The sequence below is a fragment of the Tursiops truncatus genome, chromosome 6 (assembly GCF_011762595.2).
Source record: "Tursiops truncatus isolate mTurTru1 chromosome 6, mTurTru1.mat.Y, whole genome shotgun sequence".
NCBI lineage: Eukaryota > Metazoa > Chordata > Mammalia > Artiodactyla > Delphinidae > Tursiops > Tursiops truncatus.
This window is the reverse complement of record NC_047039.1, coordinates 114,602,932-114,617,259: the sequence shown is the minus strand read 5'-3', so window position 1 is coordinate 114,617,259 and position 14,328 is coordinate 114,602,932. Positions and strand designations below refer to the sequence as shown.

The following is a 14,328-nucleotide window of genomic DNA, read 5'->3' as shown; positions in this document are numbered from 1 at the left end:
TCAGCTCAGACCCCCGTCCGCATCCCCGCCCGGACCCCCTACTCACTCTTACCCCTGCACCCTCGGGCCCAGATCCACACCGAGCACCCCACTTCGCCGCAGACTTCCCAACGCTGTCCCCCACATCTGCGTCCCCTCAGGTGCCCCGCAGTCCTGGAAAATTGTTTATTTGTGTAACCAATGACAGCATGGGGGCGGGGTGTGCTGGCGAGGCGGGTTCTTCCTCTTCCGGTCACTTCTTCTTGGCTACCTTGAGCTTCCCCTCTATCAGCCGCTGGCCCTGCCTCTTGATCTCGGCCCGCGAGGGCACGTAACTGTGGTCCACGTCGGCGAACTGGAAGGTCTCTGCAAAGGAGCGTGGGGGGGGGGGGTGGGCAGCCGCGCCCGCAGCCCGTCTGCCCCGCGAGGGTCCCCAGATCCTGGATTGTCCCCTGGCGTCCGTTCACCGCAGGGCCAATTGTACCAACGACGTATATTTCTTACTTTCTGTGTCCCTGATGCTCTGGCATTTGGGGTCTCGCACAGCCGGGGAGAGAGACAGACCAGGGCTCACCCAGCCCTTCCAGAGCCCACACTCGACCACCTCTGTCTAGCGCACACCCCAAGCCTGAATCACCCAAGGCCAGGTGCCAGGCAACTGGGGACAGCCCCTGTGCCCCAAACCTGCTGGAATTATTTGAACGGGCAGATCTTAAGCGGTGTGCCCCCTGCCTTGCCCTTCCCACAGAAACTCCAATAAGCGCCCTGACCAAGGCCTTCCCCTCTGCCTACCTACCGGCACTGGTGCCTCCCTGTGTCACAAAAGGTGGTAAGTTCTTTCAAGGGCATTAACTTCACCAAGTCACCTCCATAAATTAAAAATCCTGTGGGTGCAACTGACACACCCTTTCCATCCCTTTAGCCCCTGTGCCTCCAGGCCGCCCTGGTCAGATGCGGCAAGCGCCGTCCCCAGCCTCTGCCTCTGCACAGCTCAGGCCCACCGCCAGCTGCTGGGCGGCCCGTGCCTGCGACATCCTCCCCCCTCTCCTCAAAGCTGATCCTGGTGTTCTGCTTCTCCTTCAGGGCCGAGGACTCCAGGGCATGCCTCACCTTCGTGTGGACCTGCAGGGCATGGGGACTGTCAGCTCTGAGGGCACACGGGGCGTGTGGGCACCCCCCGGGCCAGGGCTACCTCCTCTGTCCTGGGCAGCATCTGCGCTCGGTCAGCCAGGTACAGCAGCTTCCCCTCGCAGTATGCCAGCTTGCTGTACACATCCAGGGTGTCGGAGCGCAGCGCTTCTTTCTGTGGCCAGGAGGAACAAGTCGTCTCCCTCTGGCCCTTCCAGGGGACCCTCTGTACTGGGGGCCCCTCCACGCTTCCCTGGTACCTGGGCCGTGGGCAGGGGGACGCCCATCAGGCGGATGTGGAGGTTGTCGATGCCAGTTTGGATGGTCAGCAGCAGCTCTGGCTCTTGGCCATGTTGGCGTGGGCCAGCTGCAGCCGGGCTTCCTCCTCCTTCAGCATGTCCTTCATTTTCTTCTCAACAGACTTCAAGCTGTTGAGGATGAGGGAGGTGGGTAGCGGACTGAGGGCAAGGTCGTGGAGTCCCGAGCGGGCGCTGTGCTGATTCGGGCTCAGGAGCTCACACGCGGGCACTTGGGGCCCCTCGGCAGTGGGTGCGCTCAGCTCCGAGCCTGGTGCCAGCCACGGGGCTGTCAGTGAGGAGGAGGTCAGGGGCTCCCGGGTGCCTGATGGAGCTGGGCATCACGCCCTCCGTCGCCAGCTCCTTCGTCACGGCCTCCAGCTGCGCCCGCCTCCCCTCACCGCCCGCCACCTGCAGCGCCAGGTTCTCCTCCGTGCTCCTCTGAGCCAGGAAGCGGCCGGTGATGTCCTGGCGGGGCCGGTGGGGTGAGGAGCAGGTGTGAGCCAGGAGGGAGCTTGTTCTTCTGGCTTCTGGTGGTCAGTAACATTGACCGTGGCTGGGTGTTGAGGACCTGTGAGGCCCTCTGTGTGTGTCACCCTCGTGACAGGCAGAGGGGCCAGATGACCCCAAGGAAGAGCCAGAGAGACCACCGCCACGAGACTGCGTGGCTTTGAGTCACTCGTCCAACGGTGGACAAGCTTACGTCAGGACCATGGACAGGAGCTCAAGGCTTACTGATGATAAATCCAGGGCGGATTAAAATAAAGGGGGTGGGGCGGAGAGGCAGCTGCTCACACGATGCTGTTGGTTTGGGAAGGGGAAGGAGTTAAGAGGTGAAGGCCGCCTCCTCGGGGTTTGAGGTCCTCAAATTCCAGCGGGCTCTGTGCAGCCCCTGGAACACGGCTCGGATTTGCCATCTGCGTCCCTGGAGTGCCCGCTACTCTGAGCTGTGGGGCCGCTGCTTTGTGTGTCCATTCATGCAGCAGGTGTCTGCAGAGCCTGGCCCAGCTCAGCTGGGCCTTGGGCTGGGGCAGGGTCCCCACCTGTCCTTCTGCCCACACCCCAGGAGTGCCAGTACCCAGAGGTGAGAGCACCGCACAGCAGTCTAGACTTTCTCCACCAAAGCCGTCACGTCCGTCTGGTATTCGATATCAGCCTTGAAGGTCTCCCTCCTCCTCACTGGGCACAGCAGACGGGAAGGTCAGCCGGCATGCAGTAATGGTGTGGGAGCTCTGCGCGGGGCCGTCGGATGCCCCCGTACGTCGTCAGGGGAGGCCACCCAAGAGCTGGGTACCCGTCAGAGTCGCCTTCACCTTAACTGGCTCCCTGCTCGGCCAGCCCTCGAGGGATGCCCCAAGGCAGCGCCATCCGCAGGAGGACCAAAAGCGGCCTGGCACAGTGGGGCTTAGTGGGGCTTCTCAGAGGCGGCTCAGGGGTGCATTGTACAGCTGAGAAGCCGGGGGCTCAGCCACCCCTGGCCAAGAGCCCAGAGCCGGCAGCAGCACCTTGAAGCATGCGCTGTGACTGTTGGTGTGCTCCGGTGCAGGTCTAGCCAGGGAGGGGCCGGGGCTCGTCGGTCTCCCTCACCCTGGCCCCCGCAGGTTACCCCCACCTCACGGTGACCCACCTCTCGGGACCCTGGCTGGGGCGGCGGGAGCTGAGCGTTCACCTTTCAGTTTCGGGACCCATCAGGCTGGAGGGGAAGTGCAAGTCCCGCCGGCCCTGAGCGCGGAGGGGGAGGAGGTGAGAGGTGTCCTCTGTGGCACAGGGGCTGCTGTGCCTGGCGTGGCCCGGACGCACCCAGCGGTATTTCTCGCTGGTCTCCTTGGAGTGGATCTTGTCAGTGAGCTGCTTCTGCTGGTTGAGCCGGTCCTCCCATGCCTGGCGTTCCTCGATGAAGGTGGCCTCCCCTTTGCCTCATGTTCATCTGGGGACACAGGAAGGGGGCGGGGGTCTGTCCCACCAAGGCCACCCGGGGTGCTGACCCAGCGTCAGCGTCAGTCCCCGCCTTCCCGATTTGGGACGCTCCACCTGCGACCATCACCCTCACCCTTGCGTTCTGCCCTCCTCTGGGACGCCCCCCTCCTGCCTGGCCTCTGAGCCTTCCCTCGCGTTACGCCCCTTCAGCTGGGGTCGCTCCGGCTACAGCCATAGGCTCAGGGACCGCCTGGGACATGCCTCACAGAATTTTCTCTCCAGCCCTGGTCCTCCGCTGCCTCTGCCAGCTCCCCTTACAACTCACTAGAGTGGATTCCACATGTCTAAACGCAAACTCATCATCTTCCCCCAGACCTCCTGTCTCCCGGCACATCCTGCTCTGGTGGCTAAATCCACTGTCTGGGCCTGCTCACGTGGCCTGGATGCCACGCTCTGCCCTTGCCTGCACGTCTCACTCGCCCCGCCCCTCATCGGGGTGACCTCTTAAAGGCTTCTCGGCTCCGTCCGAGTTCGGCCACCCATCTCCACCACTGGTCTGGCCCAAGTGACCGGTGTCTTGGCCCTGGTCCCCTCCAGTCTCTGCAGCCAGAGCACACCCGTTTGGAGACACGAATCTGATCCCATCTCCCCCCATCTCCTCCCAGGGCTCCAGGTTAGGAGGGCTGCCACTGCAGCCCCGCCACCTGCTGCCCACACAGGCTCCAGCCCCCACACCTCCTTTTGGCCCTGTTACACCCCAAGACTCTGTTGCCCAACCTCCAACCCCCAGAATCCGCCATTCATTGCCTTCCTGAGAAGGTCCGAACCCCAGGGTGGCCCCACTTCATGAGGAGGGGGCAGGCTGGCCTGGCAGGGGCCTCGGCACAGAGTGGGTGAAGGGGTGGCACCTGCCCCGTCCAGGTCAACTCTCTGCCTTCTCTGTCTACCTCTGCCCAGGCTCACAGGTGGTAAGGCAAGCAGGCCGGCAGGGCAGCCACTGGACTCCTCCAGTGATGACGGGGGGTGTGGGCATGGGGGTGTCCCGACGGACCCTGGGCCAGACAGGTTCAAGAGATAGCCCTGCAGGGAGGGCCCCCAGCCTGGGACCTGCTCTCACCTTGACCTCATCCGTAATCATCATGGCGTCTTGGGACAGGACTGTCATGTCCGACAGTTCCGAGCAGTAGTCAACCACGAGATTCTGCAGCTTGTCCAGCTCTGTGGGGTATCCTGCCAGCTTCTGCAGCAGAAGGGCAAGGGCAGGCGGGCACAGAGCCTGACAGTCTAGGGACTGCGGGCCAACCACAGGCTCCCCTGGCCGCTCCCTCGTTCTCTTCTGGCCCCCAAAGTGGACCACGTCTACTCCCCACCCCTCACCCCGGACTGTGCAAGTCCAGGGGACAAGTATAACCTGGCCTGTGGCCCCAGCCGGGCCCAAAGCAGGTGAAAGGACACGTTTGGGGAGGGAAGACAGCATCTTCCTGGTGGATTCTCTCACTGCCCAGGGCCAGAGTCCAGAGACACTTCCAAAGAAGTTGTGATGGGATGTCCCACCGCGTGAGCGGTGACTGTGAAACGCCGGAGGCTGGCTGCTGTAAGTGAAGAAGAGGGTCTCAGAACACTGGTGTGGGGTCAGAGACTCAGGACTCGAGGCCAAGGCTGTAACCTGACCAGCTAGCGTGGGGCCTTAGGACAGCCTGGCTTCTGCCGTGTGTAAGGTAGGGTAGTGGCGGCTCTTTCAGGAGGTCGCTGTCAGGATGGACTGAGCAGGTAGAATGACGTGTATTTAGCACAGGGCAGGTTCGTAAATGTCCAATATATCTGGGCTCTTAGGATTTTGTTGTTGATAACTACAACGTAGAATCTTCACTTTTGTTTTGCGGTACGCGGGCCTCTCACTGTTGTGGCCTCTCCCGTTGCGCAGCACAGGCTCCGGACGCGCAGGCTCAGCGGCCATGGCTCACGGGCGCAGCCGCTCCGCGGCATGTGGGATCTTCCCGGACCGGGGCACGAACCCCTGTCCCCTGCATCGGCAGGCGGACTCTCAACCACTGCATCACCAGGGAAGCCCTTTTTTTTTTTTTTTTTTTTTTTTTAATGCAAGGGAGACTTCCCTGGTGTTCCAGTGATTAAAACTCGGCACAGGGGGCACGGGTTCGATCCCCAGTCAGGGAACTAAGAACCCGCATGCTGTGCCATGCGGCCAAAAAAAAAAAAAAAATGCAGATGACCACAGGAGTTATTTTTTTTTTAGTGCATATGTTCTGAAAAGATAAGCAAGTACCACTGGGAGGACATGATGCATACAAGTGAAGGAGGGTCTGGACCCCAGGGTGCAGTCGGAGTGGGAAGGGGTGTGGGTAGAAGGAGTGGCCCCGGGAAGGACACGTGGGCAGGGCCACAAGGTGAGTCTCCAGGACCCGGGGCCTGAGGCAAGAGGGACAGGCTGGAGGACAAAGCTGCGTGCTGCTGGGCTCTGGGCACCGTGGGCAGGATTTGGGGGGCATGACCCCAGCTGCGAAGAGCTGCAATGCCCACCCATCCCACACCCTCCTCCAAACGCATTTCTACCTGTCACCCTCCCGGCCACACTGCCCTCCAGGGCTTCCCCTCCCCCAGCCCCAGCATGAAGGTGGGGTCTTCCCTCTCTCTCTCGGCCCCCCCCGCCAAGCTGCTCCTCTTTGCACCCTGGCACCCAGCCTCCAGCCCTCCTCTCCAACTGTCCTCGTCCTCACCATCTTCCACCACCGGGCCTGTGGCGGGTGCCTGTGCTCTTCTGTGTGGGGGCCAAAGGGGGCCGCCAGTGAAGGGGGGTTGCCTCACAGCAGGGCTCACGGCCCCTGGGGACTTCCCCCTGGCCTTCTCGGCAGGGAGCAGGGTGGCTGGCTTGGAAGAGGTGGGCAGCAAGCGGAGGTTACTGACCTGCTCAGAGGCAGCTTGCCCTGGATGATGTTAGGGGACTTCTGAGGGTGCAGGACCCATCTCTTGGCCTCAGAAGCCAGGGGATGAGAAACGATGGGGCAAAGAAAAAACAACACTAAACCATCAAATAAGAACCCAAACAGGACGTCCCTGGTGGCGCAGGGGTTAAGAATCCGCCTGCCCATGCAGGGGACACGGGTTTGAGCCCTGGTCTGGGAAGATCCCACATGCTGCGAAGCAACTCAGCCCCTGCACCACAGCTACTGAGCCTGCACTCCGGAGCCTGTGAGCCACAACTACTGAGCCCGCGAGCCACGACTACTGAAGCTCACAAGCCACAACTACTGAGGCCCACGCACCTAGAGCCTGTGCTCCGCAACCAGAGAAGCCACTGCAGTGAGAAGCCTGCACACCGCAACGAAGAGTAGCCCTGCTCGCCACAACTAGAGAAAGCCCGCACGCAGCGACGAATACCCAAGCAGCCAAAAATAAATAAGTCAATAAATCACTAAATTTATAAAAAAACAAAAAACAAACAATTCTGATGTAGCACATGATATGCCTTTTTGGAATAGCAAATAAATTCTTGAAAGAACGTTTCCCACCTACAAGGTGCCGCTGCTCAGCTTGGTGCCCAAAGCGGGGCTCAGCCTTTCTCGGGGTCACCCGGCCTGGGGGAGAGCTGCGCGCCAGCGGGGCAGCCTAACCCGGAGGGCACGCCCCCGCCGAGATTCCCGCCCTTCCTGGCCAGCTGGGCTCCCTGGGACCGGGATGCGGTCTCGGTCTCCGGGTGTGGGTTGCGGGGCTCAGGTGGTCCAGCAGGTCCACGTACAGCAGGTGGATATTCTGGCTAGTGGTGATCTTGACCATCGTCTTTTCTATGTTGTTCTCCAGCTGACGGATGACCTGGGCGGGGAGGAAGGGCACATTGAGAGTGCGTGGGGACAGGCCACCTGGGAGTGCAGAGGCTGGCGGGGGCGGGGCTGGGCTTTCTTCCAAGGGGGCCTCATCCATCTAGCCCCGCCCTCCCACAGAGCCCCGGCCCCTCCTCCTGTGGCCCCGCCCCCATCACCCTGGAGGCCCCGCCCCGCTCCCCGCCGCCACCTGCGGCATGCGCGGCTCCTCCTTGGTGGCCTTGGGCTGGTTCTTAAGGCTGGCCAGCTTCAGCTGCATGCTCTCCAGCTTCTGCTCGCGCCGCCGCACCAGGTCGATCAGCACGTTGTGCATATTCACGCGGTCGAAGACGTACTTGCGCAGCTTCTCCCGCGCCACCTGGGTCGGGGAGGGCACGGCCCGCGCGTGGGTGCTCAGAGGCCACGGAGCGCGCCTGCAGCTGGGCGGGCGGGGAGGGACCCGCGGCAACGCCACACGGACGCTGGGGCTGGGAACTCGCTCTGCTCCCCACAGGCTCCACGTCGTAGTGGTGCAGCGGCTGTGCGCCAGGCTCATGGGCACGTCCTTTCCGCAGGACTTGGAGGTGGTCCGCTGGTCATACTGTGGGGCGCGGCGGCTGAGCGGGGGGCTCGGCCCCTCTGCGTTCCCCCCCGCCGGCCGCCGGCCCCTCCAGGGATTCTCCCCGGGTTTCCTCTGCCCTGTGCTAGCCCAGCAGCAAGACCCCAGCTCCTGGGGCCGCAAGGGGCAGAGCACTGAACGACTCCATCCGGGCCATCCCTGCTCCGATGTGATGGGGGTCCAGAGAGGCGGGTCCCTGGCTCCCATATATGGCTGCTGCAGAGGGTAGCCCAGGAAAGGGACCTCTGTCGGGCCTCTGGCCCTGCCCTCTGAGGTGTGGTGGGGAAACTGCCCCCCTCCACCCAGTTTCAGAATGGTTGGGGTTAGAGTGGGGAAAGGAGAGGAGGTGCCAGCTGTCCACCTGTGTTGGGGGAAGGGCTGTTTCAGCACGTGCCCCGCCCCCCCCACCCCCAGCCAGCAGGTAGCAGGGAGGGTCCCGCCGTCCACCTTCTTGGCCAAAGCCCCCTCGTGGGACCCGCGGCGAATGTTGCTGCGCAGGACAGCCAGCGTGGCCTTGTTCTTGAACGTGGTCTCCTTCACCGCCTGGATCTGCAGCGCCCGACGTTGCTCTGTGTGGAGGGACAGGGCAGCCAGGATGTAGGCCAAGGGCCGAGGGCCTGGCCAGGATACCCGGGTGGGGTATGCTCCACGCCGGGCAGGACAGAGGTGGGGGCGTGAGTTTGCTGTCTCCAAGGCCGCACTCCTTCCTCCCAGCCTGCATGGGGGCCAGCTTCGCTGCTCAGCAGTGCTCATCTGGACGGCTCTCAGTGGACAGCAGTGCTGGGAGGTGGGGAGGGCGGGGTGCAAGCCAGGGACGGGCAGGCCTGTGATTTCTTCCAGACCCTCTAGCCACAGAAGTGGGTGGATCCCCTCCTGTCCCCTCTGGCTTTGAGGCCACCGTGCTTACAAATCTCCCTGAAGCCCCCAGCTTCTCCTCCCCCTGGTCCCTGCATGGCAGACCCCTCCGATCCCTTCCCCCCAGCTCTGTTTGGGGGTGAGCAGTAGAGCGGCCCCCAGTCCATATGCCCTGGACCGTCCATGTGTTAAGATCGTAAGTCCTGCCCCCAGGAGCCCCGGAGGCCCTGGGTCACCCCAGCGGCAGCTGCACCCTTGAGCCGAGTGACAGCCTTCAGCTCCTGGATCTGCCTCCACCTCCGCCTCACTACGGATCTTCATGGCGGCCCACGGCGCCCTCCGGGGCCTGTCCGCACCTCCCACCCTCTCTGTGCTGAGCCTGCCCCGCAGAACCACAGTTCAGATTGCCACTGGAATCTCGGCCCATTGGGACGGGGGCGGAGGTTCTCAACGCCCAGGGAACCCGGGAATTCCTGGCCCACCCCGACGACCCCACCCTCTGCCCCCAGCCAGCCTTGGGGTTGCTCTCCTGGACACGAGTCTCGTGGCTGCTCTCCTAAAACTTCTGACCTCTCACTGCCTACAGGGTCTCCGTTCCCTTACCCCACCCCAAGTTCAAACTCCAACCCTGGTGACCTGGCTCGTAAGACCCCAGCCTCGGCCCTGACTACCCCATCTCTCCCTGGGGAAGTCCTGGGTCCAGCTTTACCTGTCACTTACTCCAGGAGGAGTCAGTCCCCTCCCTCTGCACCCCCAGCACAAGCTTCCCTTCCAGCCACGTGGCCCAAGCCTGGGATTCCAGGGCTGCACATCAGATGGGTTACTTCTTCCAACCTGCATGAGTTTGCCAACAAAGCACCACAGACCGGGCAGCTTAAACAACAGAAATTTATTGTCTCACATCCTGGAGGCTTGAAGTCTGAGATCAAGGTGTCGGCAGGGCGGGCTTCTCCTGAGGCGTCTCTCCCAGGCTTGTGGACGGCCGTGTCCTCGTGGGGTCTTTCCCCTGTACTCATCTGTGTCCTAATCACTTTCTCTTATAAGCACACCAGTCAGACTGGATGAGGGCCCACCCCCATTTTAACGTAATCACCCCTTCAAAGGTCCTGTCTCCAAATGCAGAGTCATATTCTGAGGTCCTGGGGGCTGCAAACTGAGTTTGTGGGAGACACAGTTCAGCCACAACGACAGTCTTCACCCGTGCGCTGTTACAGCGCCCATCTTTCTCTGTGACCTCTCGAACAGATCCTTTACTTTTCTGGTCACTCTCTTTTTAAAAAGTGAGTCCAGTCCCCTCTGAAACTCGAAGTTCACCCTCTGCCCTCCCTCTGAGCCCAGGTCTTTCCCTCAGGGGGTTGGGAGGGCCTGCCGTGGGCAGGGTCTATTCCCTTGATGCCCGTGTTCTCCCAGGGTGTGAGGCAGAGCCTGTGCCCCAGTGCTGGTTCTCCTTTCCTCAGATGGAGAACCCCTGAATTTTAGTGGGCACGAGGCTGCCCAGAGCAAGCTGCCCTCCTAGGTGCCTTTGCACTAGGCGTCCCACATGACTTAGTTCTAGCCAATGCAGTGTTCAGAGAAGTGAGTGAACTGCCCTCCTCCTCCCCTTTTCTCTTTCCTGTTGACAGGGATGAAGACCTGATGGCCGGAGCCAGCACAGCTGCCTGGGACCATGAGGTGGATTTGGAATGAGGGCTGTTACAGCACAGAACACGCTAAAAGAAGCCTGGGTCCCTGACTCCACACAGCCCCAGACCACCCACTTGAGCTTTTCCATGAAAGAAATTGAAAACTCTAGCTTGCTTATGCCGTGGTTATCTTGGGCTTCCTGTCGTTCTGCCTTCCCACGAACAGATTCCCTGGTGCATAGAGTGTGCAGTAGACGTTCTTTTGCGGGACTGGCTAGGTCAGCAGGCGCAGGGGCGGAGCTGGGGCTGGAGCAGCGGCCCTGTGTGCCTTCAGTGTTACCGGGAAGCCTGCTATAAAGGACGGTGGCTTTGCCCAGGTGTTATATAATGTCTGCCTCTCCCTCTGTTGGGGGTGGGTGAGGTGGGCAGTCTTGCCCGCCCAGGAACACTCCTCCATGTGGACAGAGCTCCAGTAAGCCGACTCTGGCCTCCTGAACCACTCACTTCCTCCTCCCCAGGGGAGAAGTGACTTAATCTGCTAGGTGGGTTTGGAATGATAGGCAGGTGGGCGCGGCCACTTCCTGTCCCTTGTCTCCTGGAAGCTAGGTGCTGCCTGGCTGCACACCGTCTGCTCTGCTTCTCTGTGCCAGGTGGTACAGAAGCACCCCCGCATGGAGGGACCATGGGGGCTGCCCAGAGTGTCTAATCCTGGGGTTCGGTGTTAGGAACAGCCCTGGCACCTCCTCCCATCAGCTGTATGGTACCGAGGTGACACTTCTCTCATCTTCTTACTGCGCTGACTTGTTTCCCAACTGCTTTAGAACTCAGGCGGGAAACGGGAAACAGGAAAAGGCGTTTATTAGTCCCACAACCCCCAGCGGCAGCTGTCAGCTCTGACTGGGGTGGGCGGGGGGATGCAGGGGTCAGAAAGGGCGTACCAGCAGCAGGAAGTGCAGAAGGCCCAACCCCCCACCCCAGAGCTGCCGCCCCCAAATATGCATGAGACAGGCCTGGTCTTCTCCAGCTCTGTGTCCACCACGTTTCTCACTGCCTGGCAGGAGGCCAGCCACCCAGGGGCAGCACGTCCTGGTCTGACCTTCTGGGCGTCCAGGCTGGGCAGGAACAGTTTGCACAGGTCCGACAGAGCTGGCCATGCATGTGTGCAGGGGACATGGGTGTGGGGAGGCCAGCCTGGGGTGCAGAGGTGCTGAGGGCTGTGTTCTAGAACACTCCGGCCCCAGGTCCTCTGTGCCCTGGCTGGAGCTCTCCTAGCTGTGTCGATCTGTAAGAGGCAAAGGGAGACAGCTAGAACCACACCCCAAAGCTGCGCCCGGTCCCTGTGCCCATTTTACCGGGGCAAAAACTGAGGCCTGTAACAGGAGGGATGCAGGCAGTGGAGGCCAGGCTTGAGATCAATCAGCTTGATGTCCACTGCGGCGCCTCTCAATCCGGCCGCTCTTCTCGGGGTGCCCACCCTCCTCGCTCTGCACTCGCCCCTCCCAGGGCCACCCAGCCCCTCCTGGGTCTTCCTCCTGCACAAGGGCCTGGAAGTTCTGTCTGCCGCAGGCCCCCTCCCTCCCGCCCCCACCCCCATGCGCGTGTCAAGGGGACAGGCCCGTCCCGCCTACGCCCGGGGAATGGAGCCTCGGTTCCGCGTCCTGCTGCCCCCAGGACCCTCACCTGTGTCCATGTCTTTGGGGAGCTGCCCTGTCTCCAGGAAGAGCCAGAGGTTGCTGCATTTCTGCGACTCCACTCGGGTCACCCAGTAGCTGGCCACTGAGCCTGCGACTGGGGAGAGGCGGGCAGGGGCCAGTGGGCGGGGGGCGGGGCCTCTGCACTTGTCAGGGGAAGGGAGCAGGGTGCAGGTTTCTTCCTGGGAGCGGTGGGGTCCAGCAGGGCTCCCACTGAGAACTGGAGCCCCATCCCCGGAGGCAGGGATGCCCGGAACCACAGCCCCCCACCCCTAGTGGGATCCACTTCTGCTGAAGAGCCAGCGGCAACAGGGGTGCATTTCAGGGGCGCCAGGCACCAGTCCTGGAGTACCCACCCACGGCCACCAGCACGTTCCACTGAAAGGGGTACGGAAACTTCCTCTGAACGAGCATCTGCAGGCCGACGGTCGCACCGGTGCCTGCCAAGAGCCAGGGTCCGCATCAGCCAGCCCGTCCACGGGGCTCGCCAGGGGACCACGGGGCTCGCCAGGGGACCACGGGGCTCTCGGCCTAAGTGCTCGCGACACCTGCCAGGCTCTGAGCACTGCGGGCTGGCGACCTGGCGCCACCTGCTGGGGAGTCAGGGTGAGACAGGAGGGTGAGGTCTCGTCACACTCCAGGACAGACACCTGGACCCAGCCTACCTGTGACAAAGGTGAAAATGCCCTTCATGAAGGCGTTCGACTGGCACGCGGCATACTCCCCGAGTCCCTGGTATGGGGGAGGGGGTTGAAGGCTCAGTTCCCCGTCCCTCCTTTGGGCACACTCCGGCCCTGGGGTAGGGGACCACTCATCGTGAGGCCCTGGGGGCCTGGACACATCCCACCTGCCCCCATGCCCACCCAGGATGCCTCGATCTCCACAGCAACAGGGTCCCCCACCTCTGTCCCTCTTCTCTTCCCTGATAAGGGCACTCCCACCGAGGCCCCCGCCCCGCTCAGGTCAGCTTCTGAGGTCAGGGGCCCGCGTCCCAGGCCAGCCTTCTCACCGGGTGCTTGCTGGCCACGGCGTCGTCCACCCGGGACAGGCCCAGGTTTACCATGGCTGGCGGGGCGCGGGGAGCCGGCGGGGCAGAGCGGCGCCGGACCGGGCGGAGGGGCGGGGCCGGATGGGGCGGGGCGGGGCCTGGCGGGGCGGGGCCTGGCGGGCGGAGGGCCGGGGGCGGAGGGCCGGGCGCGGAGCGGGCCGCGCGCTCCCCAGGCCCAGCTCTGTGACGTTGGGTGGCCAGGGGGCGGCGCGAAGGCGGCCGCCGGCTAGCGCTCCTCCCCGCGGGCCCGGCCTGGGTCGTCCGCCTCGTTTCCAGGCTCTCAGAGACATAATGATTAGTTAGTATTATTTGTGGGGGTGGGGCTTTGCTTACGGCATTACATCTACTGAAAACGACCACGGAATAGCGTATCCAAAGATGATATAGCGAGTTAATTCCGAAAACACCGTAAGCGCGTACTTGGCGCCAGTTCTGTGCTAGGAGCTGGGGGTCCCACGGAAGGGTCAGAGCTCCTAGCCCTCATAGAGCAAACAGGTAAACAGACCTGGGAGGAGGTCAGGAAAACAAAATGGGTAAAGCGTACGGAGAGAGGCCCGGGCCTGTGTGTACGTGTGTGTGTGTGTGTGCGCGCGCGCGCGCGCGCCCGCCCTCAAGGAGAGACCTGCGTGGGAGGGTCAGGCAGACCCTCAAGCTTCAACCTTGGGCTGCTGTGTGGGACTAAGCGTGGCCTATTTGCATAAGCTTCAGGAGGCCCATGTGGCTGGATGTGAGGGCGAGAGGCGAGGGTTGGGCTGTGCCTTGAAGCCTGGTGGGAACTTAAGTTCCTCTGATTGCGCACAGCCAGGCACAGCCAGGGATGTCAGCTCAGTGGACATCTTGCTGTCCCTGCGCGGTGGGGGGGCCAGCCTTCCAGGAGGGCAGCTGCTAGGGTTTAGAGAGTGTTTCAGCAGTGGAGCAGGCAGGGGTGCTGTCATGGTGCAGCACGCTGTCAGGATATCGGGGGCTACTGGGGTGCAAGAGTGCTGTCAGGGTGCTCTCGGGGTGTGTTTGGAGGCTGCACGAACAGGCCTTGGCATTGGGTTGGAGGTGCCAGCGAGGAAGGAAGGGGACCCAGGCTGGCCTCCAGTGCTTGCCCTGAGCACAGGTGGGCACAGCAGTGCGGGGCTGAGGGGAGCTGATGGTGTGGGGCACGCTGGGAGGTGGTTTGGGCTCTGTCGGGTCTGAGATGTCTGGAGGCAGGAGAGTGGGATGTGTGAATTTGGAACCCAGTGGGGAGGTCAAGGTTGTAGTTAAAAACGCTTTCTCTAAAGAAAAATTTATTATTGCTTGTTAATGAAAATAGTGTATATTCCATATAAAAATGAAAGCTGTGCAGATGCTCCTAAAGTAAAATGCAC

At 62.2% G+C, this 14,328-nt stretch overlaps 2 protein-coding genes across 2 annotated transcripts; both read right to left on the bottom strand.

Moving 5' to 3' along the window:
* Window positions 1-232: 232 nt before the first annotated feature.
* On the bottom strand, window positions 233-9,117 carry CCDC183 (coiled-coil domain containing 183). The gene is given in 17 exon segments (XM_033859118.2): window positions 233-345; window positions 1,005-1,101; window positions 1,172-1,282; window positions 1,368-1,444; window positions 1,447-1,535; window positions 1,729-1,871; window positions 2,482-2,582; window positions 3,031-3,032; window positions 3,073-3,125; window positions 3,204-3,319; window positions 4,428-4,560; window positions 7,044-7,148; window positions 7,347-7,522; window positions 7,667-7,736; window positions 8,202-8,323; window positions 8,863-8,900; window positions 8,902-9,117. Coding segments are annotated over 17 exon segments (1,575 nt in total). The 5' UTR covers window positions 8,931-9,117.
* Window positions 9,118-11,072: 1,955 nt separating this feature from the next.
* On the bottom strand, window positions 11,073-13,047 carry TMEM141 (transmembrane protein 141). Its single transcript, XM_033859117.2, has 5 exons — window positions 12,932-13,047; window positions 12,588-12,654; window positions 12,279-12,362; window positions 11,912-12,019; window positions 11,073-11,513 (listed from the first exon to the last, which is right to left on the bottom strand). The coding sequence occupies exons 1-5, from the start codon at window positions 12,983-12,985 to the stop codon at window positions 11,500-11,502; spliced, it is 327 nt and encodes a 108-aa protein (XP_033715008.1). The 5' UTR covers window positions 12,986-13,047; the 3' UTR covers window positions 11,073-11,499.
* Window positions 13,048-14,328: the final 1,281 nt, after the last annotated feature.